Source organism: Jaculus jaculus, chromosome 7, assembly GCF_020740685.1.
Source record: "Jaculus jaculus isolate mJacJac1 chromosome 7, mJacJac1.mat.Y.cur, whole genome shotgun sequence".
NCBI lineage: Eukaryota > Metazoa > Chordata > Mammalia > Rodentia > Dipodidae > Jaculus > Jaculus jaculus.
The window spans coordinates 123,717,197-123,732,946 of NC_059108.1; the positions used below are offsets into that span (position 1 = coordinate 123,717,197).

The window sequence follows — 15,750 nt, forward strand, 5'->3', positions numbered from 1 at the left end:
CATCCTGAGACTACATAGTGAATTCCAAGGTCAGTCTAGGCTAGAACGAGACCCTTCCTACAAAAACAAAGAAAGTTCCCCTACAAGCCCCGGCCTGACCTCAGATCACAGTCCTATGACCTGTCACCATGCCCCAAGCAGTCCCAACCACCAAGAAACAGGAACAAGGTAACCAGGAAGAGGCTTCCTTCCCCCGCTGACTACCTTTCCACTCTGAACTGACCCACTTCGGCCTCTGGTTTAGACCCTCATTTGCCCTGTGATGCTCAATGCTGACACTCAGAAAAGGACACTGTCCTCCAGTTGGAGCCGCTCTCTCAGCTGGGCTCAGAAATCCTGGCACTGCTGTGCCAAAAGCCAAACTAAGTCCTAAATTCTCCCCACCCCTTTCTTAACAGTCTCAATCAAGGCTTACACACCAGTGTGAAGTCTTGAGGGTTTCACATGGAATTCTACAATCAAATAAACCTGCTACCTGAAGTGAGGCCTGCCTGCTCCCCTGATGACCACAAAAAGGAACCTCTCCAAACACAGTGTTACATTCAGGCAATGGAGAAATAAGAAAGCAGAGGGAAGAGAGAGGGCAACTGAACTTGAGAGGAAGCCAAAAGCTGGGGTCAGAACCAGGAGCAGCCACCAGGGCCACTAGGGAGCATTCCAGAAGCAGGGAAGCTTAGTCTAATCCTTATGTGTTATTCATACTGAAAGATGCCAAGAAGCCCAATTATCATCCTCCACTCTTTTTTCTTTTAATGTATTTACTCATCTGAGAGAGAGAGAATGGGCATGCAAGGGCCTCCAACCACTGCAAACAAACTCCAGACACATGGGTCACCTTGTACATCTGGTTTACATGGGTCCTGGGGAATCAAACCTGGGTCCTTAGGCTTTTCCCAGAAGTGCCTTAACCCCTAAGCTGTCTCTCCAGCTCCTCCACTCTTTAGAATGAAGCAGCTTCAGAAAGGCCTATGCTATAGCCTCCTTTCAGCCTCAGGACCCTCCAGGCAAAGACTGGAGTCAAAACCTACATTAACTCCTCAGTGTTGCAGGCCTGACCCTGGAAACGTCATTTAACCTTTCTGAGCCTGACTTTCCCTACCCATAAAATGGGGTAAGTCCTCACAAGCTTGCTTCATGATTAACAGAGAGAAACTGCATTATGATTAATGCAAAAAGGCAAAAATGTTACAAATCAAGAATCATAAAATAAGTACTTGGTTATAAATCATCTTGGCTTCTTATTATTTCACTGAAGACTTGTGTTTCAAAGAAAACAAACTCCTTCAGAACAAAGGGTATGCCTGTATTTCTGGTTAAAATCAAGGGTTCTGAAGTCAGCCTGCCTACCTTTTGTTCCTAACCTGGCTTCTCAGTTGGTCACTCATGGGCAAGTTACTTAACTTCTGTGGATCTCGATTTCCCTATTGGTAGGGGGAGAACTCCCCAGTGCCTTCCTCAAGGATTTCTGGACAGACTGAGGCACTCCCAATCCATTTATCCTTTAACCAGTGTAAACAACTGGTCTTTTTACTTAACTTGGAAATCCGAGACATTAATCAATATGTGTTGGTTGATTTTATAAAGTAGAAACTCTCCAGCCTTCCTCCCAACAGCATATCATTTCACCTCTTCCCTCCCCCGAAGATGGACATTGTTTACACTTCCCTCTTGGTATTTTGGACGTGTGAAATGCTTTGAACCAAAATGAACCATTCACTTTAGGTAATAAGCGTATGAGTGCCTTCATTCCCAGCTCCTTCTCTGTTCAGCTATGCGCCTGTGCTCAGGATGGTTCCCTAGGAAGAGCGAACATCCCACATAACCCTCACCAGGCTGCTGGGAACATTAACCAAGGCCACTGATCGTGTGTGTGTGACATAGAACTCCTGCCAGAAGGGTTTCTTACATCTTCCACCCTGGATTCTTCAGGATACAGGCCTGGAGAGAGGACCCTGCTTCCCCTCAGTGGAGAGCAGCAGATCCCAGCCCCACGAGCGGACCATGGTAGCCAAGGACCAAGCCAACAGTTTCCAGGGGAACAGCATCCTCCGAATCTACCCATCTCCGATGCCTTTTATTCTCCTCCTGCCTCGGTTGCGGGCTAAGTCACCTACTCAATATTGCTAGGCAACCTCCTGGGGAGGTGCTGCTGCCCCCCCTACCCCATGCCTGCCCTACCCTAAGGAAAGCTGCCCCCATCCCCTGCCGCCTACTGACCCCGGGGATGGCAGATGGCAAGAAGCAATTCCAAACCAACAGGGTACATATTCACAAGACCCCAGTATTCTCCCCCAAGACTGAAACATGTAGAGAGGAGGAAGACCACCCCCACCTCCTCGCCACCCTCCTCAGCCTTCTGTTTGCCTGTGCTTATCTGTCATCTATTCTCAGACAGTTTCCAAGAAAAGGGCCCATCAGATCCACTCTTCATTTTGAAAGCTGCTCTTCCCAATGACTCCACAGTTCTCCTCCCACCATGACCCCAGACCCCCAGCCCCATAGCAGGCAATGAGCAGGGAGGACAACAGACAAGTAAGGATGAGGCATGAGAATGGGAGATGCTAACTCCTGTGACGCTGCTCGGCTCTGGGAAGTGGGATGACAGGCAACTGTCATCTTCTTCTATTAGTCTTTTCTTAGGATTTTCAAAATTGAGATACAATTCTTATACCATCAATGTCACCTTGTTGCAGTGCACAACCCAATGATTCTGAATCTACCTGTAAGGTCAGGCAACCATCACCATTATCTAATTCCACAACACCTCCATCAGTGAGGCTTTATTTGTATGCATTTGCCTTCCGTTAAATGTTCCTACACACAGGCAATTGTTTTATAAGCAGCACAGTGCAAAAACGTAAGATGTGCAAACAGCAGAGCAGACTGCCCGGTTTTGAATCCCAGGGCCACCACCATCTGGCTTTGTGTTTCTGGAAAAAGTTCCGAACTGCTAGACCATTCTCTGCCTGTGCGATGGGAATGCAGCAGGGTCCACCTCACAGGATTAAATGTGCTCGTGCCCACAAATCCTTAGGGCAGCTGCTGACACCCAGCACACACTCAAAAAAGGCAGACACGGCCGGGCATGGTGGCACACGCCTTTAATCCCAGCGCTCAGGAGGCAGAGGTAGGAGGATCGCCATGAGTTTGAGACCACCCTGACACTACATAGTGAATTCCAGGTCAGCCTGAGCTACAGTGAGACCCTACCTCAGGAAAATAAATAATAAATAAATAAATAAATATATCCTTATATGCCAGAAAGGAAGGATTTAGGGAGCTTGGACTTGATAGCCAGCCTAGGAACAAGTGGGAATGCTCCCTGCCTGGTTCAGGGCCAGGTTTGAATAAGCAAAACCCTGAGCTTAAGAATGAGTAGGACCAGCCAGGCTCCTACAAGCCCACTTCCAGTAGTCCCACCATTCCTCAAAACTGGAAAATCTGGTTCCCAGCACATGCCTGCCTGGTCTGAGGCCAGCTGGCCTCTGCAGCCTCCTGGCACAGCCCTTCCCCTTCCCGGTGTGCTCCTCCTTCGGCTTTGCCCACCTCGCCCAGTGGGGCACCAGTTCTCAACACACCCATGTGGGTTTGGACAGGAAAAAGCTGCACCAGGTCATAGGGTAAAGTGGGCCTAGGGAAGCTGCTAGGAGATGTGGACAGTGCCCAGAGAAAGCCCTCTCTCGCTAGTGGAACACTGGGACCTGAACACACGTGTGCGCTAAATAGCTTTTAGATAGTCACACTGTGCAGTCATTTTCCCTGCACCTTAACAAGCTGACACAGGTTTTAAGCACTTTTAGCAATATATATATTTTTTGAAAGGGTCTCACAAAGGCTCACTATATAACCCACTACATAGCTGAGAAAGTGACCTTAAACTCCTGGTCCTCCTGCCTTCACACCTCGATAAAGAAGTTTGTCTACTTAGCTGGGCATGCCTTTAATCCCAGCACTAGTGAGGCAGAGGTAGAAGGACTGCCGTGAGTTCGAGACCACCCTGAGAATAGTGAACTCCAGGTCAGCCTGGGCTAGAGTTAGACCTGCCTTTAAAAAAACCAAAGAAAAAAAGAAGTTTGTTTATGATACAGAGGACTCAGCCCAGGGCCCTAGGCAAGAACCCTATCACTGAGCTACGCTCCCAGCCCCTCAGACACTTTTAACACCCATCCCTTCATTCCAAGCACCCAGGGGCGGGAACAGGGAGAGCAAAGGAGGCTGCATCATCCTGCAGGTGAAGAAACCAGAGTTCTCATGGCTTAGAATGAACCAGAGCTCACAAAGTGGCGTGGCATTTATGACCTCACAAGACCTGTATAATAAAAGGAAAAAAATGGCCGGATGTGTACTTGCCTTTAATCCTAGCAACTCAGGAGGTAGAGAGGTAGGAGAATTGCATATGAGTTTGAGGCCAACCTAGGACTACAGAATGAGTGCCAGGTCAGCCTGGGCTAGAGTAAGGCCCCCCTGGGGGGGGGGGCGGAGGTAAAAAGTGATGATATAAATACAGAAGAGAGGGCTAGAGAGATGGCTCAATGGTTAAAGGCATTTGCTTGCAAATCCTGACAGCCTGGGTTTGATTCTCTAGTACCCATGTAAAGCCAGATGTACAAAGTGGTGCTGGCATCTGGAATTTGTTTGCAGTGAAAAAAGGCCCTGGCATGCCCATTCTTTCCCCCACCCCTCCAAATAAATAAATAAACATTTTTTAAAAAAGAGACTCATTGGAAAGAAGGAATTCAGTGGAAAAGAATCTGGAAAGGGGAAGGTGGTAGGAGGGAATTATGATTGTGGTATACCAACTATATGTCAGGAGCTTGTCAATAAAACAAGGAGAGAGAAGGTTGGAGAGATGGCTTAGCAGTTAAGGCATTTGCCTACAAAGCCAAAGGACTCAGGTTCAACTCCCCAGGACCCATGTAAGCCAGATGCACAAGGTGGCACATGCATCTAGTTTGTTTACAGTGGCTAAAGGCCCTGGTGCACCCATTCTCTCTGTCTTTCTATCTGCATCTTTCTCTCAAATAAATAAATTAATTAGAAGGGCGAAAAAAAAGGCAGCCACACAGCTAGGTGTGGTGGTGCATGCCTTTAATCCCAGCACTCAGGAGGCAGAGGTAGGAGGATCACCATGAGTTTAATGCCACCTGGAACTACATAGTGAATTCCAGGTCAGCCTGGGGTAGAGTGAGACCCTTCCTAGGAAAAAAAAAAAAAAAATGATTTACCTAAAACAGGTATAGAGCTAGTCAGTGGAAGAGCCAAAATCCGGACTTCTAGTGTGCCCAGGGCACATTTATCTGCAGAGCCTAGCCCTAGGGATGGAGCCCAAGCATGGGTGATTCATCTAGAGCCCTTTATAATTTCCCCAGGCTGCTTACAACAGTCTTGCCCCTGTACTAGGCAGTAGGAATTCAGTAAAGAACACGTCATGAGTGAGATCATCAGAACAAGCCAGGCGTGGTGGCGCCTTTAATCCCAGCACCTGGGAGGCAGAGGTAGGAGGATCACCCTGAGTTCCAGGCTACCATGACACAACATAGTGAATTCCAGGTCAGCCTGGGCTAGAGTAAGACCCTACTTCAATAACCAAAAATAAATAAATAAATAAAACAGAGAGAGAGAGAGAGAGAGAGAGAAAGTTAGAACAGAATAGCCTGGAGTCTGTGGTGAGAGAGCTAGTTCTTTTCTCTGGTTTCACTTTCACCAGGCACCACCCAGGTTTGGGGGTTTAGGATGCCCCAGCCTTCCTCAGGCAGGTAAGGACATGGATCCTCCACCTCCTCACAGGACTTGCCCCATGCCCTTGTTTAGCTTCTGCACAGGCTCTGCTCTCCACAAGTAAGTGTTAACGAGGCTGCCTAATTTTCCTGTGACCTGGTCTGCTGTGGGTGCAGAATCAGGATGAGAGCTTATCCCCAGCCACCTTCCATTCACCTGCCAGTGCTGCTCTGTTTGACAGCCATTCACTCAACAATATTAAGCACCTCTAGGTGCAAAAGTCCCAGGGCTGGCACCTGTGGGAATACACAGTCACCCACAACCTCCAGGGCTTCAGGGGAAAGAGGACACAAGTCAAGAACAGAAACACCCACTTTGCACATTTCAAGTCAATAGTATAGCACATTTTGTTTTTATTTTTGTTTTTGAACTATGAACTTGGGAGGTTCAGTTAGGAACTGGTTAAAATATGAACTTGGAGCCAGGGGTGGTAGCGCACACCTTTAATCCCAGCACTCGGGAGGCAGAGGTAGGAGTATCGCCATGAGTTCAAGGCCACCCTGAGACTACATAGTGAATTCCATGTCAGCCTGGGCTACAGTGAGACCCTACCTTGAAAAACCATAAAAAAATAAATAATATAGATAGATAGATAGATAGATAGATAGATAGATAGATAGATACACACACACACATATGAACTTGGGAGGTTCAGTAAGGAACTAGTTCAAGGTCACAGCCTGGAAAGGAAAAGCCAGGACTGCAAGCTGATATTCTCTCCAGCCTGCCAGACACCTGTACAATTAAAAGGGTGTGGCAAGATCTATGTGAGGGAATAAGCCAGTTACCATGAAAAGAATATCTGTCCTAGGAAAGGTGGCATCAGAACTCAGCCTAGAAACCAAGAAGCCTGAAAGCTTGAACAGGCTGGGCATCTCTTCTATGCCACAGGCTCTGCACAACAGACGGCTGCATCTTGCATCTGGAGGCAGGGGACCAGCCACAAGAACTCTGCCCCGAAGCATTCTTTGGAGAAGGAACAAGCCACTCCTTAAGTCATGCCTCCTGCCTGCTCAGGCTTCTACCTGCACCCACAAGGGCGCTACCTCCACCAAGGAAGGAGCTGCCACTGCCCCATTTGAAAATAACCTGTAAGAGCCAGGTGTGGCAAGAGGAGAGGGGAGGTCAGGAGTGAATCACATTCACAGGTGAGGAGAATCGGAAGGAACCCCAAGAACAGGAATCTGGTCTATCTTGCTCAGCATCCTACTTCCAAGAACTAGTACTGGCTCAGAGCTGGCGGTCACAAAACATTTGTAGAGCTATCAAATAAAAGCTCAAAGAAGCGGACTGGAACGATGGCTTAGCGGTTAAGGTGCTTGCCTGCAAAACCAAAGGACCCAGGTTCAATTCCCCAGGAGGCTCTGGCATGCTCATTCTCTCTCTCTCTCTCTCCCCCTCTTTCTCTGTCAAATAAATAATAAAAATATTTAAAAAGCATCAAAAAGCTCAGAGAAGCAACTGACTTGCTCTCAGTCTCACAGCTTTGATACACCAGGGCTAAAAGAGGTCTTCTGCTTCTTTCTCATCCAGTGATCTTGGGGTCCCACCACTGCACCAGGCATACCCCCTCCCCCTAAACCCAGCTCTCTCCTCTACCTCCCTGAGTGAGAGTCAGCTCTGTCCACTCAAGGACCTGGTGGGAGGGAGAGTGGCAAAAGCTTCAAGTTGCTTTAAGCCTTATATAATACCCCTTCCTTACATATCACTATCGACCTAGAGAGAACCAGACAGAGCAGATACTCTACAAATGAGGAAACTGAGCCCCTCCAAAAAAAAAAAAAAAACATAGAGAACTAATTGCAGGACAAAAAAAAAACAGCAACAGAACTTGGACCCAATTTTCCAAGCAGAAGTAGAGGCCCTGCCGTTCCGCCAGGCCCCCACTACCAACCCTAACAACACAAGTACGGGCTTCCTCTGGTGCTTTCCTACCTCCCTACCAAGGAGGAGTAAGTGGGGGCAGTTGCCTGTTGGGGGCATAGCTGGGTATCAGCCCCACTGTGCACCAGACACCAGCCGAGACTCAGAACTGGCCACTTCCTTCTCGAGCCCATGTGTATACCGCTCAGAGCCTTCGGGAGTGACATGTGGGACAATCTAGGGGACAGGACTAGAAGGACGTTGACACACATCAGACAACACCAGCTCCTGACACTGTGTGCGCCCTTAGATGACCAAACTTCCCAGGTTAACCTGTTCCTACCAGGTCAGAGTTATGGCAATCTGTATTTTTTTTCCCCCCAACTACACTGAATATTCATTCATTCATCCTGTGATACTGCAGGGTAGGCCCAGGGCTCTATGTCCCCCAGGGACTGAGTCACATAGGCCAGGAGGGTCCGCTTCCCGGACAGCTCCATCACTTCTGCCCATTCGCGGACTCCCAGCAGGGACCATGGAAGACAGCAAGATTGCTACCAACCTAATCCCCGCTCCTCCGGTACAAGTTTATTCTCAAGATGTCTTTGCCCTGAAAGAAAAGGAGGGGGGAGAGGGAGAGGAAAAATCTGTGGCCCCCTTGCCCTGTCCTTCCTGGGAATCTCCAAATTGCTCACTCCAGCAGCAGCAGCTCAATGGTCCCAGGAAATAAGCTCAGTGAGTAAAGCCTTCGGATGTGGGGGGGAACGGGAATGGGGAGGGGGGAGATGAGGGGGTGACAGGAAGGAGTGGCAAGCTACTTCTACTTTACAAAAGAAGTCAGGAAAGCTTCAGATGCCGCTGTAGCTGTAAAGAGCTGGGCACAGGACAAGCCCCTGGCGGGCGCAGGGACCCAGGATCGCCTCTTTAAGGAAGCCCATTGTGGTGTGTTTTAAATTACCTCTACTTGTCTGATGGAGTGAGTAAAGGGCACCGTTTCAGGGTTTAGGATTCCTGAGTGAGCTAATACAGGATGCCTTTAGCTGGGGGAAGAAGAAAAAACTTCAGTCGGCTCTCTAAACTCCCCCCCCCCCTTTTAAGTTTAAAAAAGGAATGAATGTTACCATTTTTGGACATGAGCAGTCTCCCTGAAGCCCAGCCCTAACCGCACTATCCAGAGGGACGCGCTATCCTGCACACTCTCCCCCCATCATTCCCAGATCAAGGGGGGGGGGGTGTGAAATGGGGAGGGACCGGATAGGGGCGGGGACCGGGCGGGGCGGGGAGGGGGCTCAGGGTACGTGGCCTCCAGGGACTTCTCGGCTTAAGCAGGAAGCCGTGCCAGGCTTAGGGTGTCAACCCCCCCTCAAAAACAAGAGCGGCTTCGGATCTCTTCCAGCCACTAGCCACTATGCCAGGGGTCCTATTATCTCCTGGTCCCCCAGCCCAGGCTGGGAACCAGAGCAGGAACCTCGCGGATGGCTCCTGGGATACAAGTGCATGGCTAAGCAGGAATCCCCCAGAGAGTGACCCAAGAGCTCGGGAGAGCGTCCCTCCCCCGGAAGCCCCTCGACTCAAATGAAGCTGCCTGGGAAGAGACGGGGGACGGGAGGAGGTCTGCGGAGCAGGACGTAGCGACCATGCTTGCAGCTACCGACCACTGAGTTAAGCAATAAAACGGTCCAGACCCCGCCCCCACACGGCCCAGGGGCGCGCGCAGACGCCCCCATCCCACCCCACCCCGGTTTTCACGGTCCCAGCGGTTCCACTCTCCCTCCCCAACCCCCCAACCCCGGAGCACATTCCCGAGGCGGCGTCGGTATCCCGGCCGCGGGTTTCTCGGGACCTCACGAGGGGCAGGGCTTCGGGACACCCGAGTCCCCGGAGCGAGCTGGCCCGGGGTTCGGTATGGAGCCCAAGGCTGCCCAGGAAGCGTGCCGTCTGTCTGCACGCCATATGGAGGCGCCAGGGGCGGGGAAGGGAGGGGGAAACCTCGCTGCCGAGCGAGCAGCCCTGAGAGTCGGGGGGCCTCAGCTCCAGCCTCCCGAGCGCCGCCCCCACTCCGCGCGCCCTGCCCACGCCCGGAGGCTTGCGGGAGCCGCCGCCGCAGCAGCAGCCGCCGCGGCGTGGCTGGGAGGATCACCCGCGCTACGAAGACGACCTGCCCGCCGGCGGCGCCACCGTTCGCGGGCTCCCGGGAGCAGAAGTGGTGGCGGGGGGGGGGCTCTCCCCTCTTCCGCCCCCCCCCCCGCGCGCCTGTAACCCAACACCCCACCTCGCAGTAGCCGCGCCGTCCCCGCCCCCGCCCGTGCGCGCCGGGAACCGGGTTCCGAGCCCCGGGAGCCGCGAGCGCGGCGGGAGGAGCGGAGCGGAGCCCATCCAGACTTGGGGAGCTGCGGAGGATGGTGGTGGTACTGGTGGGTGACTGGATGGGTTGGGGGAGGAGGAGGAAAAGGGGAGTGGAGGGGTAGGGGGATGCCTCTAACCTTTCTCTGCTGCTTCTCCCAGGCCGGGTCCAGGAGCAGATCGCGGTCCCAGTCCTCTTCCGGCTGCATGTAGTCGTTGGTTTGCTGAGAATCATAATGGTCCATGATGGTGCGCGCGTGCTAGGGGCTGCGTTTCTTCCTCCACCTTCTCTCCAGGCGGCGGCGGCTGCTGCCCAGGCGTGGGGAGGGTGTCGGTAGGGGCAGGGCAGGGCAGGGCTGGGCAGGGCTGGGCTGGAGGGGCCGGGCTAGCTCCCCGTGCACCCAGTTCCGCCGGGGCGCTCGTCGACCAGGCTGCAGCTTGGACCTAATCTCCACGCACACTGAGCGAGCGAGTGAGCGAGCGAGGCGGACACACTCGCGCAGCGGGAGCGCCGGGGCGGGGAGGGCGGGGGCGGGGGGGGGGAAGGGGCAGAACCCTCTCGAGGTTCTCGATTGGCCAGGCCGAGTTGCCCAAACTTCCCCCACATCGCCTCTCATTGGGAATTCCTGGCATCCGTCAGGAGAGCCTCGGTGCATATATATATAGGTGGACTGGGGCGGCCCCCCGGTTCCCCCCCCACACCGGCGCGCAGGCCGCCGCCCACTCCGCCGGTTCCCACTCCCCCGCAGCTCATGTGACACACCGGCTTAAGCTGAACGGGACCGAAGCTGGGGACAAGGGGCGGGGAGTTGGGGGGGGGGGGTGAACGCTTCCCAGAGCTCGGACACCGAGTGGCCTCGCGCTCCGGAGCGTCCGGGAGCCACCGGGGATTGCACCGGGTCCCTGCGAGCGGGAAGGCCCGGCACTCGGGCGCAATGGGGAGGGGGGTGGTTACAGAGCTCCCCACCCGCGATCCACAGCTGCACCCGCTGGATGGGGAAGGGGAGCGGGGAGTATTTTAATTTCTCTTTCTTTCTCTGGAAACCTGGGCTGGGACCAGTCGGCCAACCTAGGAAAAGGGGGTTGGGGAGGAGCTGCGGTAGAAAGGAATTTCCTGACTCCACCACCGGCCCCGCCCCGCGCCACCCGGCTGATCCCTGCCCTGCGGCAGCCAGGTTTGTCCCCGGCCAACGGTTCTCAGGCTACTGAGCCTTCCCGCCTCGCCAAGGGACATTTCTTGGGCTCGGTGGGGGTTGGGGGGGACCGCCCTGCCGCGGGTTTCCTGGGTGGCGGCAGCTGCGTCTCCCGGCTCCCAGGATCCCCGTAGGCACGTGCTGTGGGGCTGGAGTTACCTCTGGTGGCCAGCTGCTTCCTTCCCCCTGCCACACAACCCCCCCCCCCACGCTGAAGACTAGGAGGAAGGACCCTGAGTAATGGTCTACCTACAGCACAACCCCTTCCCATATACATGCGCTTCACAAATGGGGAAACTGAGGCTCAAAGGGCTGAGCTCAATGAGAGATTTAAGCAGGCTCAGGACACCACAGGCCAGTGCTGTAACCTTGTGCCTGACAAACGAAACCTTATTGTCACTGGATGAAGGAGGAGAGCAGGAGTTAACTAAGCCACTTGGTCCCTGGCTAGACTCTGGGCTTAGTAAAAAAATAAATAAATAAAAAGGTGTAAACTTCTAGGTCCAGCTACAGCGATGAATCCTAGGGAGAGGCATGCCTTCCATCCCTGTGGGCTCCTATGGGATGGTGAATCTAAAAATCGGGACACAAACCTTCAGTCACCTGTACACTACTGTCAACAAGAGACATGTAAGAAGTCTTGCATCCCAACACTTAACATGGCAGGCTTAATTTATACATTCACACGACGATTGGTTCCAGGACCCCTGCAGATGCCGAAGTCTACAGATGCTTAAATCTCGTGTAAAATGACACTGTATTTTACACATAACCTATACTCATCCTCCTGTATACTTTTGTTTGTTTCAGTGCTGGGGATTGAACTCGGGGCTTCACACATGCTAGGCAAGGGCTCTACCGCTCGGCTGAATCTCTAGCCCCCTCCTGTATACTTTGAATCACATCCAGATTCTCAGGGCACCTAATGTGATGTGAATGCCATGGAGTAGCAGTTACATTGTATCATTTAGGGATCAGTGGCCAGAAAAAGATGTGTACATGCTCAACAAGTCCTACACCTGGGTAGTTTCAACCCCTGGTTAGTTCAGTTGAAACTTCTGAAGTACAAAAGTGGGCAGCCAGCTGTGTCTGTAGGATAAATGGCTTGGGTGACTGCAATACACACAAAGGTCGGTCAATCCAGATGTTGGTGTGAGTGAACAAGCTAGAAGAAGTTGTTCACAGACAGGAAGGGCCCTGAATTAGGATACCTAAAAAGCCTGGATGGGGGCTGGAGAGATGGCTTAGTGGCTAAGCACTTGCCTGTGAAGCCTAAGGACCCTGGTTCGAGGCTTGATTCCCCAGGATCCACATAAGCCAGATGCACAAGGTGGCGCATGCATCTAGAGTTCGTTTACAGTGGCTGGAGGCCCTGGTACACCCATTCTCTCTCTCTCCTCCCTCTCCCTCTCTCTCTCTCTCTCTCTTTCTGTCTCCCGCAAAAAAAAAAAAAAAAAAAAAAAAAAAAAAAAAAAGAATTTTTTTTAAAGCCTGGATGGTCAGACTGGGGGAAAAACTGCCTCCGACTGGCAGAGGAGCCAGTGATGTTGGTGTAAGTAGATATCCAAGCATCCTTAGCCACATCGTTTATGCAAGTGTGAACATCTCCTCTGCCTTCCCCAAATCCCTGGCCAAGGAAGCAGTGCTTCCTAGCTGGAGACAGCAGATTTATGCACTATTTCACAGCCACTTCTAAAAGATGACTCTAACCCTAACATAGAAGGTGATGATGGTGCTGTATCTAGTCACTCACCTAATAAATATTTTTGAGTACTGTCTGTGTGTCAGTGAAGGTGCTAGATGTTATGTATATAGAAATGGAAAAGCCTCACTCAGCCCCACACAGCCCAGCAGAGACAGATGTTGGAAACAAAAACGTGACCCAGGACTGGAGAGATGGCTTAGCGGTTAAGGTGCTGCTTGGCTATGAATCAGAAGGACCCAGGCTCCATTCCCCAGGACCTACATAAGCCAAATACTTATGTAGCACATGGGTCTGGAGTTTCTTTGCAGTGGCTAGAGGCTGTGGCACTCCCATTCTCTCCCTCTCTCTCATAAATAAATAATTTTTTTAATGTGACCTGGAAAGCCAGGTGTGATGGCACATACCGTTAATCCCAGCACTCGGGAGGCAGAGGTAGGATCGCCATGAGTTCGAGGTCACCCTGAGACTACATAGTGAATTCCAGGTCAGCCTGAGCTAGAGTGAGACCCTACCTTGGGGGGAAAAAAAGTGACCCGGGCTGGAGAGATGGTTGAGCAGTTAAGACACTTGCCTGCAAAGCCAAAGGATCCAGGTTCAATTTCCCAGGACCCACATAAAGCCAGATGCACAAGGGGGTACACACATCTGGAGTTCATTTGCAGTGGCTAGAGACCCTGGCGCGGCCCTCTCTCTCTCTCTCTCTCTCTCGCTCTCGCTCTCGCTCTCGCTCTCGCTCTCTCTCTCTCAAATAAAAATAATTAAAATGCAATTCTTTAAAAAAATGTGACCCAATGAGACAGAAGCAGGGAGAACTTCTGTAGGGACACGGGAGGGCCTGAGCTGCATGGAAAAGAAGTCTGCAGGTATAATTTTTCAGAGTAGGTGAAATGTGACTGAGCCTTAACTAATGAAGGACAGGTAACAGTGGGAGGTTATTCCGGACACAGGGAACCATGGGAGTTAGCAGAGGCAGGAGACTACATGCTACACAGGAATGACTAGCAACTCAATGTGGCTGGACTAGGACTCCAAGGCCAGGAGGGGCAAGAGGCAGGGCTAGAGAAGTGGCCTAGCATGACCAGTGAAGTGAAGATTGGAAGGGACAGGCTGGCCAGAAACTTCCATACTAGTGACAAAGCTGTTGCAATGGCCCAGGCTAGAAAGCAATGGAAAAATAAATATGATACACTACTTGATGAATTGAAAGACATAGGAGTTTGGATATAAAAAGGAAAGAGGGGCTGGAGAGATGGCTTAGCGGTTAAGGCATTTGCCTGAGAAGACTAAGGACCCCAGTTTGATTCCCCAGTGCTCATGTAAGCCCGATGCACATGATGGTGCATGTGTCTGGAGTTCATTTGCAATGGCTAGAGGTCCTGGCATACCCATTTTCTCTTTCTCATCCTTATAAATACATAAGTAAATAAATAAAATAAAATATTTAAAATGATAAAAATAAAAAGGAGAGGGCTGGAGAGATGGCTTAGCGGTTAAGCGCTTGCCTGTGAAGCCTAAGGACCCCGGTTCAAGGCTCGGTTCCCCAGGTCCCACGTTAGCCAGATGCACAAGGGGGCGCATGTGTCTGGAGTTCGTTTGCAGAGGCTGGAAGCCCTGGCGCGCCCATTCTCTCTCTCTCCCTCTATCTGTCTTTCTCTCTGTGTCTGTCACTCTCAAATAAATAATAAAATAAAATAAAATAAAATAAAATAAAAAGGAGAGAGATAGGGGTTTGGGTTTTTTTTTTTTTTTTTAAGGTAGGATCTTGCTCTTGCTCAGGCTGACCTGGGATGATTCACTCTGTAGTCCCAAGCTGGCCTTGAACTTACTGCAGTCCTCTCACCTCTGCCTACCACGTTCTGGTATTAAAGGTGTGTGCCAACATGCCTGGCAATTGTTTTTTTGGTTTTGAGAGGGAGAGAGGTTTTTGTCAGATCCAATAAGGAATGCACCTTTTAACCTAATGACTTTCATCCATATGCTATTTTAAGTTTTTAAATATTTTTATTTATTTATAAGGAGAGAGAGAGAGAGAGGAAAGAGAATGTGCATGTCAGGGCCCTTGCCAATGCAAGTAAACTCCAGATACATGCAACACTTTGTGCATCTGGCTTTATGTGGGTACTGGGGACTTGAACCCAGGCTGGCAGACTTTGCAAGCAAGCATTTTTAACCACTGAGCCATCTATTCAGCCCAATTTTTATTTTATTTTAATTTATTTATTTACTTGGTTTTTCTAGGAAGGGTCTCACTCTACCTCAGGCTGACCTGGAATTCAGTATGTAGTCTCAGGGTGGCCTTGAATTTATGGTGATCCTCTTACCTCTGCCTCCCAAGTGCTGGGATTAAAGGTTTGCGCCACCATGCCCGGCTCCCAATATTTTTTGTCTTCTTTTTTTTTTTTTTTTTGAGGTAGCTTCACTCTAGCCCAGTCTGACCTGGAATTCACTATGTAGTCTCATGGTGACCTTGAACTCATGGCGATCCTCCTACCTCTGCCTCCCGAGTGCTGGGATTAAAGGCTTGTGCCACCACAGCTGGCTTGCATCTCTTTTTGGGATGCATGCATGCTCACATGTATGTGGACATCCATGTGCGTATGTACAAATGTGAGCATGTGGAAGCCAGAGGACAATCTCAAGTGTTATCTTCAGGAACATTATCCACCTCTTTTTGAGACACAGTCTCTTTCTGTCCTGGACCAATTATGCTAGATTAGCTGGCCAGTGAGTTGCAGGCATTCAGCTGTATTCACGGCCCCAGCGCTGAGATCACAGCCATGCACCTCCTCACCTGACATTTGCATGGGGACTAGGGATCAAACTCAGTCTTCACGCTTACAAGGCGGACATTTTACCCACTGAGCTATC

The 15,750-nt window shown here is 51.1% G+C and overlaps 1 protein-coding gene and 1 long non-coding RNA gene across 4 annotated transcripts in view; both read right to left on the reverse strand.

Annotated features, from left to right (window-relative positions):
• The window catches only part of Actn1 (actinin alpha 1), a 121,690-nt gene extending 111,213 nt beyond the window's left edge, over nucleotides 1–10,477 (reverse strand). For 2 of the 3 annotated variants that reach the window (XM_004649279.2, XM_004649277.3), the window contains exon 1: nucleotides 10,125–10,477. In XM_004649279.2, coding sequence (XP_004649336.1) covers nucleotides 10,125–10,229 — 105 coding nt within the window. In that variant the 5' untranslated portion in view covers nucleotides 10,230–10,477. The remainder of the gene's footprint in view (nucleotides 1–10,124) is intronic. The other variant, XM_004649278.2, reaches the window with a different exon arrangement.
• Nucleotides 8,204–9,844, reverse strand: LOC123462085. Its single transcript, XR_006638105.1, has 3 exons — nucleotides 9,782–9,844; nucleotides 8,600–8,681; nucleotides 8,204–8,251 (listed from the first exon to the last, which is right to left on the reverse strand). It is a non-coding gene; the product is annotated as an uncharacterized LOC123462085 (long non-coding RNA).
• Nucleotides 10,478–15,750: the final 5,273 nt, after the last annotated feature.